The sequence below is a fragment of the Erythrolamprus reginae genome, chromosome 1, assembly GCF_031021105.1.
Source record: "Erythrolamprus reginae isolate rEryReg1 chromosome 1, rEryReg1.hap1, whole genome shotgun sequence".
Taxonomy (NCBI): Eukaryota; Metazoa; Chordata; class Lepidosauria; order Squamata; family Dipsadidae; genus Erythrolamprus; species Erythrolamprus reginae.
This window is the reverse complement of record NC_091950.1, coordinates 68,666,618-68,680,303: the sequence shown is the minus strand read 5'-3', so window position 1 is coordinate 68,680,303 and position 13,686 is coordinate 68,666,618. Positions and strand designations below refer to the sequence as shown.

Here is a 13,686-nt window from a genome sequence, read left to right as displayed (position 1 = left end):
TTCACCATGATACATTACATATTACTGGAAATGACCTAGGTCGGTGATGGTGAACCTTTCTTTTGTTTGGGCACCAAAAGGGTGTGCGCACACATGACGGCGCAATGGTGTGTGCCCACATCTATAATGCAATAGCCTTCCCTTGTGCATGTTTTCACATTTCCGAACTTCCAGTTGCCCTGTTTGGCCATTTTTCACCATCCACAGGCTCCGGAGGCTTTCCTGAAGCCTGGGGAGGGCAAAAAACAGCCCAATGGGTGAACAAGAACCTCCCCTTGAAACAGCCTCTCCCTCCAGGAGGCCGAAAATCAGCTGGCCAACACACACAAGTGCGCAGGAGTTGACAAAAGGAAAAGCCTTGTGTGCTGTCATATATGGCTCCACGTGCCACTTGTGGCACCCGTGCCATAGGTTCGCCATCACTGACCTAGGTTAAGCAACAACAAAATGATACATTTGTGGGTGGCACCTAGGATATAACATGAGTCTTTCTTCTATTTTTACAAATGTTTTTAATCCTTTTTAAAAAAAATTCTAATCACTGATTGAAAAAAAATTATGGCTGATTCCTTCTACTCTAGCTAAACATTGAACCTCCAGAAGATCCTGAAGAAAACTTGAGATTACAGCAGCTACAGGCAGCAGCAACACAATGGCAGCAACATCCACAACAAAGAGTGGGTTTTCAGTATCAAAGAATAATGCAAAAGCATTCACAACTGCAACAAATTTTACAACGCTATCAACGCATTATGCAGCAATCACCACATCTGTCGGTAAGTTGTTTGAAACAATATAATTTTACTTACTTCCAAATAAGTAAAATTGTTATTGGCTTTTGTTTTTATTCCTTTGAGTGTTGATTCCTGGCTACTGCCTGAAAAGTTTCTAGCAATTTTCTGGGTAAGATTTAAGAAGTGCTATTGCCTGCTTTTTAAGGCTGAGAGTGAGTGGCCCAAGATCACCCATCTGGTTTCATGCCTAGGACAGTACTCACAGTCTCTAGTTCAATCACTATATCAAACTGGTCCTTGAGTGAAATTGCTACTATATTTTAATTATGAAATACAGCTTAATGCTTATCTGCTCTTTTACTTATTTTTCATAGTGTTTTTATCTATATCTAAGTGAATACAATTTGCCACCTCTCAGATGTCTTGGATCTCATAATCCCACACCAAAAGGGTTATTTCACATTGAAATTTATGGGAGTTGAATTTTAGCACTTGTTACGTTAGAGAATGCTGACAACATATTTGCCTAACAGTCAGTGAGGGGCTGCAAAATATTTTAATACCACACGGTGGGTGTGGCTTGCTGGCCATGTGACCAGGTGGGAGTAGCTTGACAATCAAGTGACTGAGGGTGGCTTAAAGGTCATGTGACTGGCTTAAAGATGGCCAACTTGATGTCACTCACATCAAGGGTTAGGATTAGGGTACCTGGCCTCTGCTCGCCTCAAAGAGATGCAATTTCCCTATCTATTTACTATTACTGAACATCCAAAATATACTATTTAATTCTGTGTATATATGCCATATGTGTACATACATATTACACACAGGTACACAAAAATATACATTACCTACTATATAAAGGGTATGTGTATGTACACACAGCTCTTCTAAAATTATACACATTCAACGTCATTTACTGCGATAAGAAAAACATAACCAGAGCCCAGAAAGGAAAAAAAGAAAAAAATTCAAATTTTTTCTACCAGTACTGCGTACCTCACCATACTGGTAGGAGCCCATCACTGCTAAAAGTGAAATGTTAGTGTTCTTGTTCTTATTCTAGAAATTATACATCAATCTTTTAAGTAACACTACTGATACTAATAATAATAATAACAGAGTTGGAAGGGACCTTGGAAGTCTTCTATTCCAAGCCCTTGCTTTGGCAGGAGACCCTATACCACTTCAGACAAATGGTTATCCAACATCTTAAAATCTTCCAGTGTTGGAGCATTCACAACTTCCGCACGCAAGCCGTTTCACTCGTCAATTATTCTAATACCACTTCCTAAGGAAAAGTAAACACTTTTCCCATCAAAATAGTAATAAAATGTTAGTTAAAGCAACCAGTGAAATTGTAGAAAGTGTGAAATGTTATTTAAGTTTAAAATGATATGCTGAAACATTAGGATAACTGAGTACAGATCATGGACTTTTTTAAAAAAATCCAAACACACAAAATCTTCCTTATTACCTTCTTTTCCTGACAGACAGCAACCATGGAGATGCAGCAAAAGCATTATGAGACTCAGAATAAGCAATTCCAGCCAATTTTCAAAGAGTGGGAACGCGAATTCCAGCAGTGGCAGGATCAAATTCAAACCTATCCTCACAAAGACCAGCTTTATGAGTACGAGAAACAGTGGAAAACATGGCAGGGACAAATGAAAGCCACGTACGCTCACCTTCAGGAGAAGGTGAAATATTTTCAAACCCGGAATACTCCGGGTCCTGGGAGCACGTTTCCATTTGCTCCGTATTCTCAAACAGTGCAAAGCAGCATGCCTGTTTTACCTGCAGCTACACTTCTTCCACCATTGCCTGGATTTTCTGCTGACCCAGCAGCACCTGACTTGATTGTTTCAAAAGAATCTGGACCTGCGAGCACTCAAGCCGCAGAAACAAAACCAGCTCTGTTTCCTAGTCCTAGTTTTTTTTCTTTCAAAGTCAGCGAATCGCTTTCCAGTTCTCAGGTGACAGAAGGGATCAGGTCAGCTCTTCTTCCCACCCCTCCGCCTGGTTCTTTCACATCCAAAACAGAAGATTCTTCTACCATTTCCCAGAGCACGGAAGCAACAAGGCCAGCTTTGTTTCCTACCCCTAACTCTTTTACCTTTAAAGTTACAGAGGCGGCTCCCACTTCTCAAAACACAGAAACCTCTAGACCAGCTCTACTTCCCACCCCTACTACCCATTCTTCCTTTCCTTTTAAAAATAGCGATTCGTCTGTCATCCCGCAGGCCCCTGAAACCACTAGGCCACCTTTGCTTCCTACTCCTACCTCTGCTTCTGCCTTTTCATTTAAGGTTAATGAATCAAATGCAGCTTCCCAAGTCACTGAAACCACCAGACCAGCCCTTCTTCCTACCCCTGCTTCTTTTTCTTTCACTGATACATCAGCCACTTTGCCTTACCATTCAAATGTCACAGCCTCTGCTAGCTCTTCAGACCAAGGTGATTCTTATGCTCCTCCGGGCAAACAGGCATCGGCATTTGGGTTAGCCTCATCTGACCATGCTAAAGTGAAATCAGAATCTACAATAGCTTCGACATCTGTGTCCACCACTACTATCACTACCACCACTGCTTATCAGAACAGATCATTGAGGCCAGCCGAGTTTCCGGATTCCTCCAGGGCACCATTCCATGAAGGTCCCAGGTGCTCAAGGTATGTATTCTTTTTGGTTTATTTTAACTTGACAAATCCTATGTTATATACACTGCTCAAAAAAGTAAAGGGAACACTTAGCACAATATAACTCCAAGTAAATCAAACTTCTGTGGAATCCAGCTGTCCACTTAGGAAGCAACACTGATTGACAATCAATTTCACATGCTGTCCTGCACATTCAACTCTGTACCGAACAAAGTATTCAGGGAGAATATTTCATTCATTCCTCCCCCAGGCTTCTATATTTTATGTTTGGTATGTATGTGTTGTATGGTTTTAATTGCTGGGGTTTTAGATATGTTTTATTTTTAATATTAGATTTGTTTCACTGTTATTTTGTTTCTATTATTGTTGTGAGCCACCCCGAGTCTTCGAAGAGGGACGGCATACAAATCTAATAAATAATAATAATAATCTAGGATGTGTTATTTGAGTGTTCCCTTTATTTTTTTGAGCAGTATACATTTAGATATTTAATATGCTTTTAGAATTAAAAATATGCTTATCTGATAATCAGATTGACTGATCTGACTATATTAACTATTGTACATCCCTCCCAAGTCCCTTTTCATTAACTGTGCTGCTAATTAAATATGATTAATAAATAATTATTCATTGCCATATTCCCACCTTGCCAAATTATGCTTTACATACAGTATACACATCTTATATATCCCTAAGTAATTTAGGAAACTATTCATCCAGGTATTCTGTTTACTTCTGATAATAAAGGATGCTTCTTGAAACGGCTATTAAGTCAAAAGTAATGAGGATGAAGGTTCATCCTTCGAGCTGGTGGGTTGCTTTCTTAACACTGTGTTACCAGGCTAGGTAACATCTTCAGCGGAGATGTATGTTCTTCTGTTTATAAGGACTTTAATGGGAATAAGGAGATCGCTGACCATTTCAATAGCTACTTCTGTTCAGTTTTCTCAAAAGACACCTTACAAAATAATACTATAGAGGGATATAGCATTGCTTCCAGCTGTACGGATTCAGCTCCAGTGATCTTAGAAGCCGATGTCTTAGAAGAACTTGAACGATTAAAGATAAATAAGGCAATGGGTCCAGATGGCATCCACCCCAGAGTTCTTAAAGAACTCAGATCTGTCATTGCTACCCCCCTGACTGATTTGTTTAACCAATCCTTGTTAACAGGAGAAGTTCCTGAGGATTGGAGAATGGCCAGTGTTGTGCCTATTCACAAGAAGGGCAGTAGAGAAGAAGCTGGTAACTACAGGCCAGTTAGCTTGACATCAGTTGTAGTTAAAATGATGGAGACTCTACTCAAAAAGAGGATAAATCAGCATATAAAAAACAATAACTTATTAGACCCAAATCAGCATGGCTTTACTGAAGGCAAATCATGTCAGACTAATCTCATTGATTTCTTTGACTATGTCACAAAGGTGTTGGATGAAGGTGGTGCCGTGGATATTGCCTACCTGGACTTCAGCAAAGCCTTTGATATGGTTCCACATAAAGAGCTGATAGATAAATTAGTGAAGATTGGACTTAATCCCTGGATAGTTCAATGGATTTGCAGCTGGCTGAAGTGTAGACATCAGAGAGTTATTGTTAATGGCGAGTATTCTGAGCAGAGTCAGGTTACAAGCGGTGTGCCACAAGGATCTGTTCTGGGTCCTATTCTTTTTAATATATTTGTGAGTGACATAGGGGAAGGTTTGGTAGGGAAGGTTTGCCTATTTGCCGATGACTCTAAAGTGTGCAATAGGGTTGATATTCCTGGAGGCGTCTGTAATATGGTAAATGATTTAGCTTTACTAGATAAATGGTCTAAGCAATGGAAACTGCAGTTTAATGTTTCCAAATGTAAAATAATGCACTTGGGGAAAAGGAATCCTCAATCTGAGTATTGTATTGGCAGTTCAGTGTTGGCAAATACTGAAAAAGAAAAGGATTTAGGGGTAGTGATTTCTGACAGTCTCAAAATGGGTGAACAGTGCAGTCAGGCGGTAGGGAAAGCAAGTAGGATGCTTGGCTGCATAGCTAGAGGTATAACAAGCAGGAAGAGGGAGATTATGATCCCACTATATAGAATGCTGGTGAGACCACATTTGGAATACTGTGTTCAGTTCTGGAGACCTCACCTACAAAAAGATATTGACAAAATTGAACGGGTCCAAAGACGGGCTACAAGAATGGTGGAAGGTCTTAAGCATAAAACGTATCAGGAAAGACTTAATGAACTCAATCTGTATAGTCTGGAGGACAGAAGGAAAAGGGGGGACATGATCGAAACATTTAAATATATTAAAGGGTTAAATAAGGTCCAGGAGGGAAGTGTTTTTAATAGGAAAGTGAACACAAGAACAAGGGGACACAATCTGAAGTTAGTTGGGGGAAAGATCAAAAGCAACATGAGAAAATATTATTTTACTGAAAGAGTAGTAGATCCTTGGAACAAACTTCCAGCAGATGTGGTAGATAAATCCACAGTAACTGAATTTAAACATGCCTGGGATAAACATATATCCATCCTAAGATAAAATACAGAAAATAGTATAAGGGCAGACTAGATGGACCATGAGGTCTTTTTCTGCCGTCAGACTTCTATGTTTCTATGTTTCAAGTGTGGGTGCGTCGAGTGAAGGTCTTGTGATAGGGAGATTACATCAGGTCAGAGTCATTGGGAAGTGAACTGCTGCTGGAGGGGAATTGCATGGGTTGGTTGAGGGTCAGCGCTCTTTCTGGTTGGCTATGCAGTTGATTTGGATTCTGAGGGGTTTGTAGACAGCTTGGAGGTCAATGTGTCCATTGATGGAGTTGCTTGTGGAGTGTCAGGCATGATTGAAATTTCAACCGTGATGGGTGGTAATGTGCCAATGAGTTTTGTATTGTTTCAATCAAACTGGTGCTATTTGGTGTCAATGTGAGAACCGATTAAGGATTTCGGATTGCAGTTTTTGACAGCCAGCCAATGTTCGTGGATCCTAGATTTTCATTGACATGATGTTTGTTCCAAACAGAATTGGTTACAATGGTTACAGTTGATTTTGTACATTATATTGTTTCTTCCATCTTTCTGTATCTTGCCTTTGGTTCTGGATAATTCCTGGCAGAGTGTGGCTGTGGGTTTGAGGGCTATTGCTATTCCTAGGCATTAAAGGATTCTGGGTGTCATTTCCTCTTTTGTGTATAGTAGGGTTAGTTCTTGCATGGTAATTGGCTGTGTGGTGTGGTGTGGTTTGAGTGCTGTGTTTCAGAATGCAAAGTTTTTTGGACAGCCGTTAATGAGAAAGACGTCAAGCAGCCATTTCTCTTCTGCTTTTCTTAGTGTTGTGGTACTGCACTGTGTTGTGTCCCTTCTGAAGAGGGTCTGGACACAGCTTCTATTGTCTGCACTGGGATGGTTGCTTGTGAAGGCTGAGGATCTGGTCTGTGTGCAGCGGTTTTCCAGCAACATTCAGGAGTAAACTCAGAAAGTTGTTTGTCAACAATTTTGTAGCCAAAATGCTTTCATAAACAATTCAGAAGAAAATCCCAAATCACACAGAAGAAAAACAGAAACTACACAGCCAAATACAATAGAATGGAATGGAATAGATTGGAATAGGATAGGATAGGATAGGATAGGATAGAAATTTATGGGCCAAGTATTATTGGACACACAAGGAATTTGTCTTGGTGCATAGCTCATATTTACACTTAAGGAAGATCCTAGGTCAGTGATGGCAAACCTTTTTTGGGTCGTGTGCCAAACGGGTGTTTGAGCACACACTAGCACATGCACATGTGCTTACACCCATGTCCTCCACACACACATGCATACAACCCACCATCTACTGCCCCCATGCATGTGCATAGATTTCCCTGAAGCATGAGGACAGTGAAAAATGACCAAACGGACCAACAGGATGTTCAGAAACGAACTTCTGGTTGGCCCATTGGGCCGTTTTCTGCCATCCCCAGGCTTTAGGAGGGGTCCCTGAAGCCTCCAGAGGGCGAAAATGGCCTTTCCCAATGCCATCAGCTGGCCAGCGCGTGCATGTGCCCTGGAGCTGACATAGGGCAATGCCTCGCATGCCCTCTGATATGGCTTCACTTGCCACCTGTGACATATATGCCATAGGTTTGCCATCACCTCCCTAAGGCAGTGATAGCGAACCTATGGCACGGGGTCCCACAGGTGGCACACGGAGCAATATCTGCTGGTACGTAAGCCGTTACCCTAGCTCAGCTCCAATGTGCATGCTGGCCAGCTGATTTTTGGCTCACCCGTAGGCTCTGGGAGGGCATTTTCAGTATCCGGAGAGTCTTTGGGAGGGTGGAGGAGGGCATTTTTGCCTTCCCCAAGCTTCAGGGAAGCCTCAAGCTTGGAGAGGGTGAAAAACAGGCCTACCAGGCTCACCAGAGGTTGGAGAGGGCGAAAAACAGGCCTACCAGGCTCACCAGAGGTTGGAGAGGGTGAAAAACAGGCCTACCAGGCTCACCAGAGGTTGGGAAATTGGCTGTTTCAGATCTCTAGAAGGCCTCCGGGGGGTGGGGGGTGGGAGAGGCCATTTTCGCTATCAGTGGGTACTGAATTATGGGTATGGGCACTTTTGCATGCGTGATAGCACAACACACACGCTTTCAGCACCCAAGGAAAAAAAGGTTTGCCATCACTGCCTTCGGGTATTCAGATATTGCTCCACTTGCAACGTCAATTTCTGTTGGTAAGTGAGACATTGTTCACTCAGTTTTGCCCTGTTTTACAACTTTTTTGCCACAGTTGTTAAGTGAATCACTGCAGTTAAGTTAATAACATGTTTGTTAAGTGAATCTGGCTTCCCCATTGTCTTTGCTTTTTACAAAGGTCGCAAAGGTGATCTCGTGACCTCGGGAAGCTGCAACTGTCATGAGTATCAGTCACTTATCAAATATCTGAATTTTGATCACATGACCATGGGAATTCAGCAACAGTTATAAATATGAAAAATGGTCATAACTCATTTTTTCCCATGATGTTATTACTTTAAACAGTCACTAAACAAACTTGTAAGTTGAGAATTACTGGTATAGAAGAGTACATAAATTCACAATGGTAATTGGAACTGAAGCTTATGTATTATATCAGATGCTCCGAAGCTTCTTGCAGCTAGAATACTGGCAAACCAAATATAAAGCCTACCTCAGAATTTTTGTAATACATTACTTTATATTTGTTATATATTACCTCCAGCAATATTTGTTATAAGTCAACTTTTATTTAAATTAGTGACCAGAATCATTTGATAATCAGAAATACTCTGCAGTCATTTCAAGTACTCTCTGGTTTCATTACTTTAAAGGAAATTGTACAAGTTGTGTTTTGTATTTATTTATTTATTGGATTTGTATGCTGCCCTTCTCTGCAGATTTAAAATGAATGCCTTTAAATATTTTGCCATTTTATCTGACTTGAAGTTGAATTTTGCCCTGAAAGAAAGAACACAGCTAGAATAAATAATGCATAATTAACATTTCTACAAATGTTTATTCAAATATCAAATCCCTGGGGGGATCATTTCATCCACAAATTTTAATGCATTAATCCTATTTCAACTATCAGGTGCAGGTAGTGTATTGGTAAATCATATACTACATAATATGTCCAATCACACTTAGCCAATAAAGAATTCTATTCTATTCTTTAAAAAAAATACTAATAGATTAACATTATGACAAGGATAAAAAATGTTTGATGAAAAATCAATTTGGAATCCCCAATGAAAAATATTTAAAAACCTTTATCTAGAAACATAATGAAATATGCCTACATGATACTTTAGTGTTCAAGTTGACATAAAGACAGTTGTTAATATCAAATAACTTTAAATGGCTGACTCAGAACAAGAAATCATTTTCGGTTAGAAAAACACATCAAATTATGGGCCTGACAGAACAGCCCTAATCAGAACAAGATTTGAGTTTCTGAAGTCTATGATAAAACACAAGCTAGCTTCATCAAATACCTTATTCAGGAAAAAAATTGTATATATGAGACAGGATATTACTCATATCTTCTTTGACTGCCAACTATATACTTCAACCATAGCACAACTTTCAAAATCATTGATTGATAAGCATATGAGCCGAGGTGGCGCAATGATTAGAATGCAGTACTGCAGGCTACTTCTGCTAACTGCTGGCTGCCTGCAATTTGGCAGTTCAAATCTCACCAGACTCAATGTCAATTCAGCTTTCCATTCTTCCAAGGTTGGTAAAATGAGGACCCAGATTGTTGGGGGCAATATGCTGACTCAACAAACCACTTAGAGAGGTCTGTAAAGCATTGTGAAGTGGTATATATCATAATTTTCAGAGTATAAGACACACTGGAGTATAAGATGCACCTTAGTTTTTGGGAGGAAAATAAGGAAAAGAATCTGCTTACCAGATATTCATTTGGCTAGTGTTTTTAGTCTGGTCAGCTTCAGCACATTATTTTATCCCCTGGTTAGGGCTTTAAAAAAACCTTCTTCAGAAAATAACAATGAAAGAACTTGCAAGCCAATAAGAGCTGGGAACATCATTAGCACCTAGTTAGGGCTGGAAAGAAACATTCAGAGCAAGTAATGAAAAAAACCCCTACAAAGACAAGGTTTGGAGACATTCTTCAAAGAGAGTAACAATGAAAAAGCTTGCAAGCCGGTAAGAGCTGGGAAGATTGTTAGCACCTGGTTAGGGTTTGGGGGGGGGGGGCTTAAAAAAAAGCTACATTCAGAATATAAGACACACCCAAATTTTCAGCCTCTTTTAGCAAAGAAAAGGGTCCGTCTTATAGCCCGAAAAATACAGTAAGTCTAAGTGCTATCACTATTGATAGCCCACTGAGGCCCATTAATAGCTTATCTTACATTTTCCAAGATGCAAACACACAGGTAGTAAAAAATAAGGCTACCAGGCTTATAGCTGGCTAAAGCCATCCAACTGAGAACTTCCTACCTTAATCAGATTGGGGCCAACTGTCCAGGAGATTGTCTTATCCAATTATCTCATTGCTATAGTTTGCCCTATTTTAGTTAATATAGTTTCAATCAATAAACTGAACTGAAACTTTAGTCTGTTCTTATGATTAAGTCATAAGAAAGCCAATATTCCCAGTGGGGAGAATGTCAAGGTAGCGCAAACTATTTCTGCAGTGAATAATGGGATAATGGAAAGCTGACCAGTTAATAACGAACACATTTCCCCCCACTATCCAATTCTCCCAGGTGTTGTCTCACTCAATACAGTAAGTGTACACTGTTTTATACACATAAATTAAATTTTATGTTTATGTCTCTCACCAGGAGAATTGTTTCATAGAAAAGCCTCATTAAAGCTATTAATTAAAAAAAAAATTCTGTCTAATCCCACAGATTTGATGGACCTCGGGGAAGAGGCTTTGAGCCTCCAAGACAAAGAGATCCTAATTTTCAGGGTCAACGCTTAGAAGGTCCAAGGGCAAGAGCCCCGAATCAGCACATAGATGGATCTTCTGGAAAACAGGGGATGATCCCTCGGGGGCCAGCAGCAGCCTTTTACACTCCTTCGGAAACATCCCAAATGCAGTCTTCTCAAGGAAGTGGATCATGGTGGGATGAACCTTTTTTGCGACCACAGAGCCATCAAGGAAAAAATAAAGAACCACTGATTGATTCTGTCAATAAATCTAAATTTATACCTGATGTAAAGGCTTCTGGCTCAGTTCAGCGAGATAAGGGTCTGCCTAATGTACAGCAAAATTCATCCAGGAAGGAGGCCGTAGAAGCAATGTCAGAAATAAAGAAACCAAGTGCCATGGATTCCGGATTACATGTAGAGACACCCAAAACTTCTTCAATTTCCACAAGTCTGCATCAGCTACCAGGTTCCAATATTCCTCAAACAACAGGAGGGACGAAAACATTACTGCCATCACGAAACGCAGGAAATAAGGATATGAACTCTACAGAAAATAAACTTGTTTCTCCAGACAATAATCAGAATAAGAAACCATCTAAGCCAGAAATGAAGGAGAAGGGACAAATGAAGCCAGGAGATAACCAAGGAATAGGGCCAGCTGGCAGAGGGAGAGGCCAGTTTAGAATGGAAGATACCAGAGGCAGAGGACGGGACCGATTAGAAGATGGGAGAGGAAGGGGAGTAGCAAATAGAGGGAAAGGTCAATCAACGGATAATTTTGGTAGAGATATAAGCCACCGGCTAGAAACTCGTGACAAACCTCCAGAAGGTCAGTTAAGCAACTGGGAATCTGGGATGGGTAGACAGGGAGGTAACCAGGAAAGAGTACCGGGCAAGCAATCAAACAGCCAGGAAAGAGGGTTACCAGCTCCTCTGATGGGCAGCAGGGAAAGAATCCAAGCAAATAGCCAAGAAAGTGGTACAATCAGGCCTCCCAGCAGTCAGGAGAGAGGACTGGACTGGCAAATTGGAAGTAGGGAGAGACCCCCAGGTCGACAACCTACTAACAGAGAGAGGGACATAGATAGACAAGGTAATGGTCAGGAAAGAGAACCCATTAGAAGGCCTGGCATTCGGGACCAGGATCTAAATAGACACGATACAGGACTTGGAGGGAATGTTGAAAATTTACCACCATTTTGCAAAGAACCACCCAGGCCTCCATGGAGTTATGAAGAGCAAAGCAGAGAAGAGGGTCGCTCATTTGACTACAGAGATATTCCTCCTTTAGAACACAGACGATTAGATGATTGGGAAAGAGATAGATATTGGCACGACCTAGATGACAGGTATGATTCCCTTGATCCATATGAGAGAGATGAGGGGGTACCACAACACCATCCTTTAACCCCTCTTTCACCACTTCCCCCTCTTCCACCTTTACCTCCTTTGGTGGATCAAAAACCATTTTGGGACGATTGGGAAAGACCATTGAGTAGAGACAGAGAGGGAGACAGGGATCTTGGCATGATCAGAAGACCCTTGGATGCGTATGATCGTGAATTGGAAAGAAGCTGGGACAATGATTTTCGATCATTGGGAGACAGAGACACAATGAATTGTGATATGGACATTCCGCCTCTACCTCCTTTGCCGCCACTGCCGCCACTTCCTCCAATAGACAGATATCATGAGGACAGGTGGTTAGAAGAGAGAGACCGAGATTTCTACAACAGAGATTCTAGAGACAGAGGGGAGATTAGAATTCGTGAATATCCAGAAAGACGTGATACATGGAGAGAACAGTCTGATTTCCCTCCTGACACAGGAGACTGGGAAAGAGAAAGGCTTCCAGAGAAGTGGTATCCTGATGAAATGGATAGATTTATATCTTTAGACAATCGTCTGGATCCACCACCCATTCCACCATGCTCATGTGACATGTTGGAAGAAGAGCCAAATTTAGCCTCTGAGCAGTCGTTAGGAGGAGTAATGGTTCTTAGTCAAAGGCAACATGAAATAATCCTGAAGGCTGCCCAAGAACTAAAGATGATACGGTGAGTTGATTTTATTTCCCCCTTGCCTTATTTTAGAATAATTATATTTAACTCAGTCTTCTGTTTGTATAAATGACCCTTACAAAGTGCTTCAAAAATGTAGTCAGGCATCAGCTATACATCTTTTAATCACTTTAGATAAAAGGGCATTTTATGCAAGTTGAACTTTCTTTTGAATCCATTGAAGTAACCATTTTAAATAGTATATTATATCTCTTAAACTAAAGGAGTTAATCTTCATTTTAATTTAATTTGGACCTGCCATTAAATATATAAGCACAAGAAGTGATAAAAGAGTTCAAATAACATAGTACGGTAGTGTTTGTTTTTTTTAATTGTGGTGATGAAGAAAGAATCTTATCTTGAAATCTCAAAGTGAAGAAGGGCATAGGGGGTGGGGAAATCTGGAAAATTTATAGAATGATTCATATAGGGGGTTTTTTTTACAAATACAGTTCCATCAACAAACTCCATAAAAACATTTGAAAAATAAGCTAATTCTCAGGAAGGCTACCAATTAATAGTTCTTCCAAGAGAGTTTTATCTTACACCCATAGATTATATCTTTAGTGATCCTGTATCTTAAAAGATTTATGCAGTAAATAAACAGTCTATTGGAAGGTTGCCTTTAACTTTGTTTAATTTTCAACTACTGCTGCTTAAGTGTGTAATTATATAATATTATAATGATGTCAATACAATTCTATTCTTGAATAGATGGTATAATATACAGTGATAACCCGGTTATTGCGTCCCCGACCATTGCGAACAGGGTAATTTGCGATTTTTGAACCCGGAAGTCAGAACACCATCTGCGCATGCGTGCCCTTTTTTTCTATGGGCACGCATG

At 40.4% G+C, this 13,686-nt stretch overlaps 1 protein-coding gene across 5 annotated transcripts in view; it reads left to right on the top strand.

Moving 5' to 3' along the window:
- The window catches only part of YLPM1 (YLP motif containing 1), a 71,958-nt gene that overhangs the window by 6,207 nt on the left and 52,065 nt on the right, over positions 1-13,686 (top strand). For all 5 annotated transcript variants that reach the window (XR_011559416.1, XR_011559415.1, XM_070754801.1 and 2 more), the window contains exons 3-5: positions 582-776; positions 2,228-3,405; positions 10,755-12,836. Coding sequence is in view for 3 of the 5 variants with exons in the window: in XM_070754801.1 (XP_070610902.1) it covers positions 582-776; positions 2,228-3,405; positions 10,755-12,836 (3,455 nt within the window). In the remaining 2 variants the exon portion in view is untranslated. The remainder of the gene's footprint in view (positions 1-581; positions 777-2,227; positions 3,406-10,754; positions 12,837-13,686) is intronic.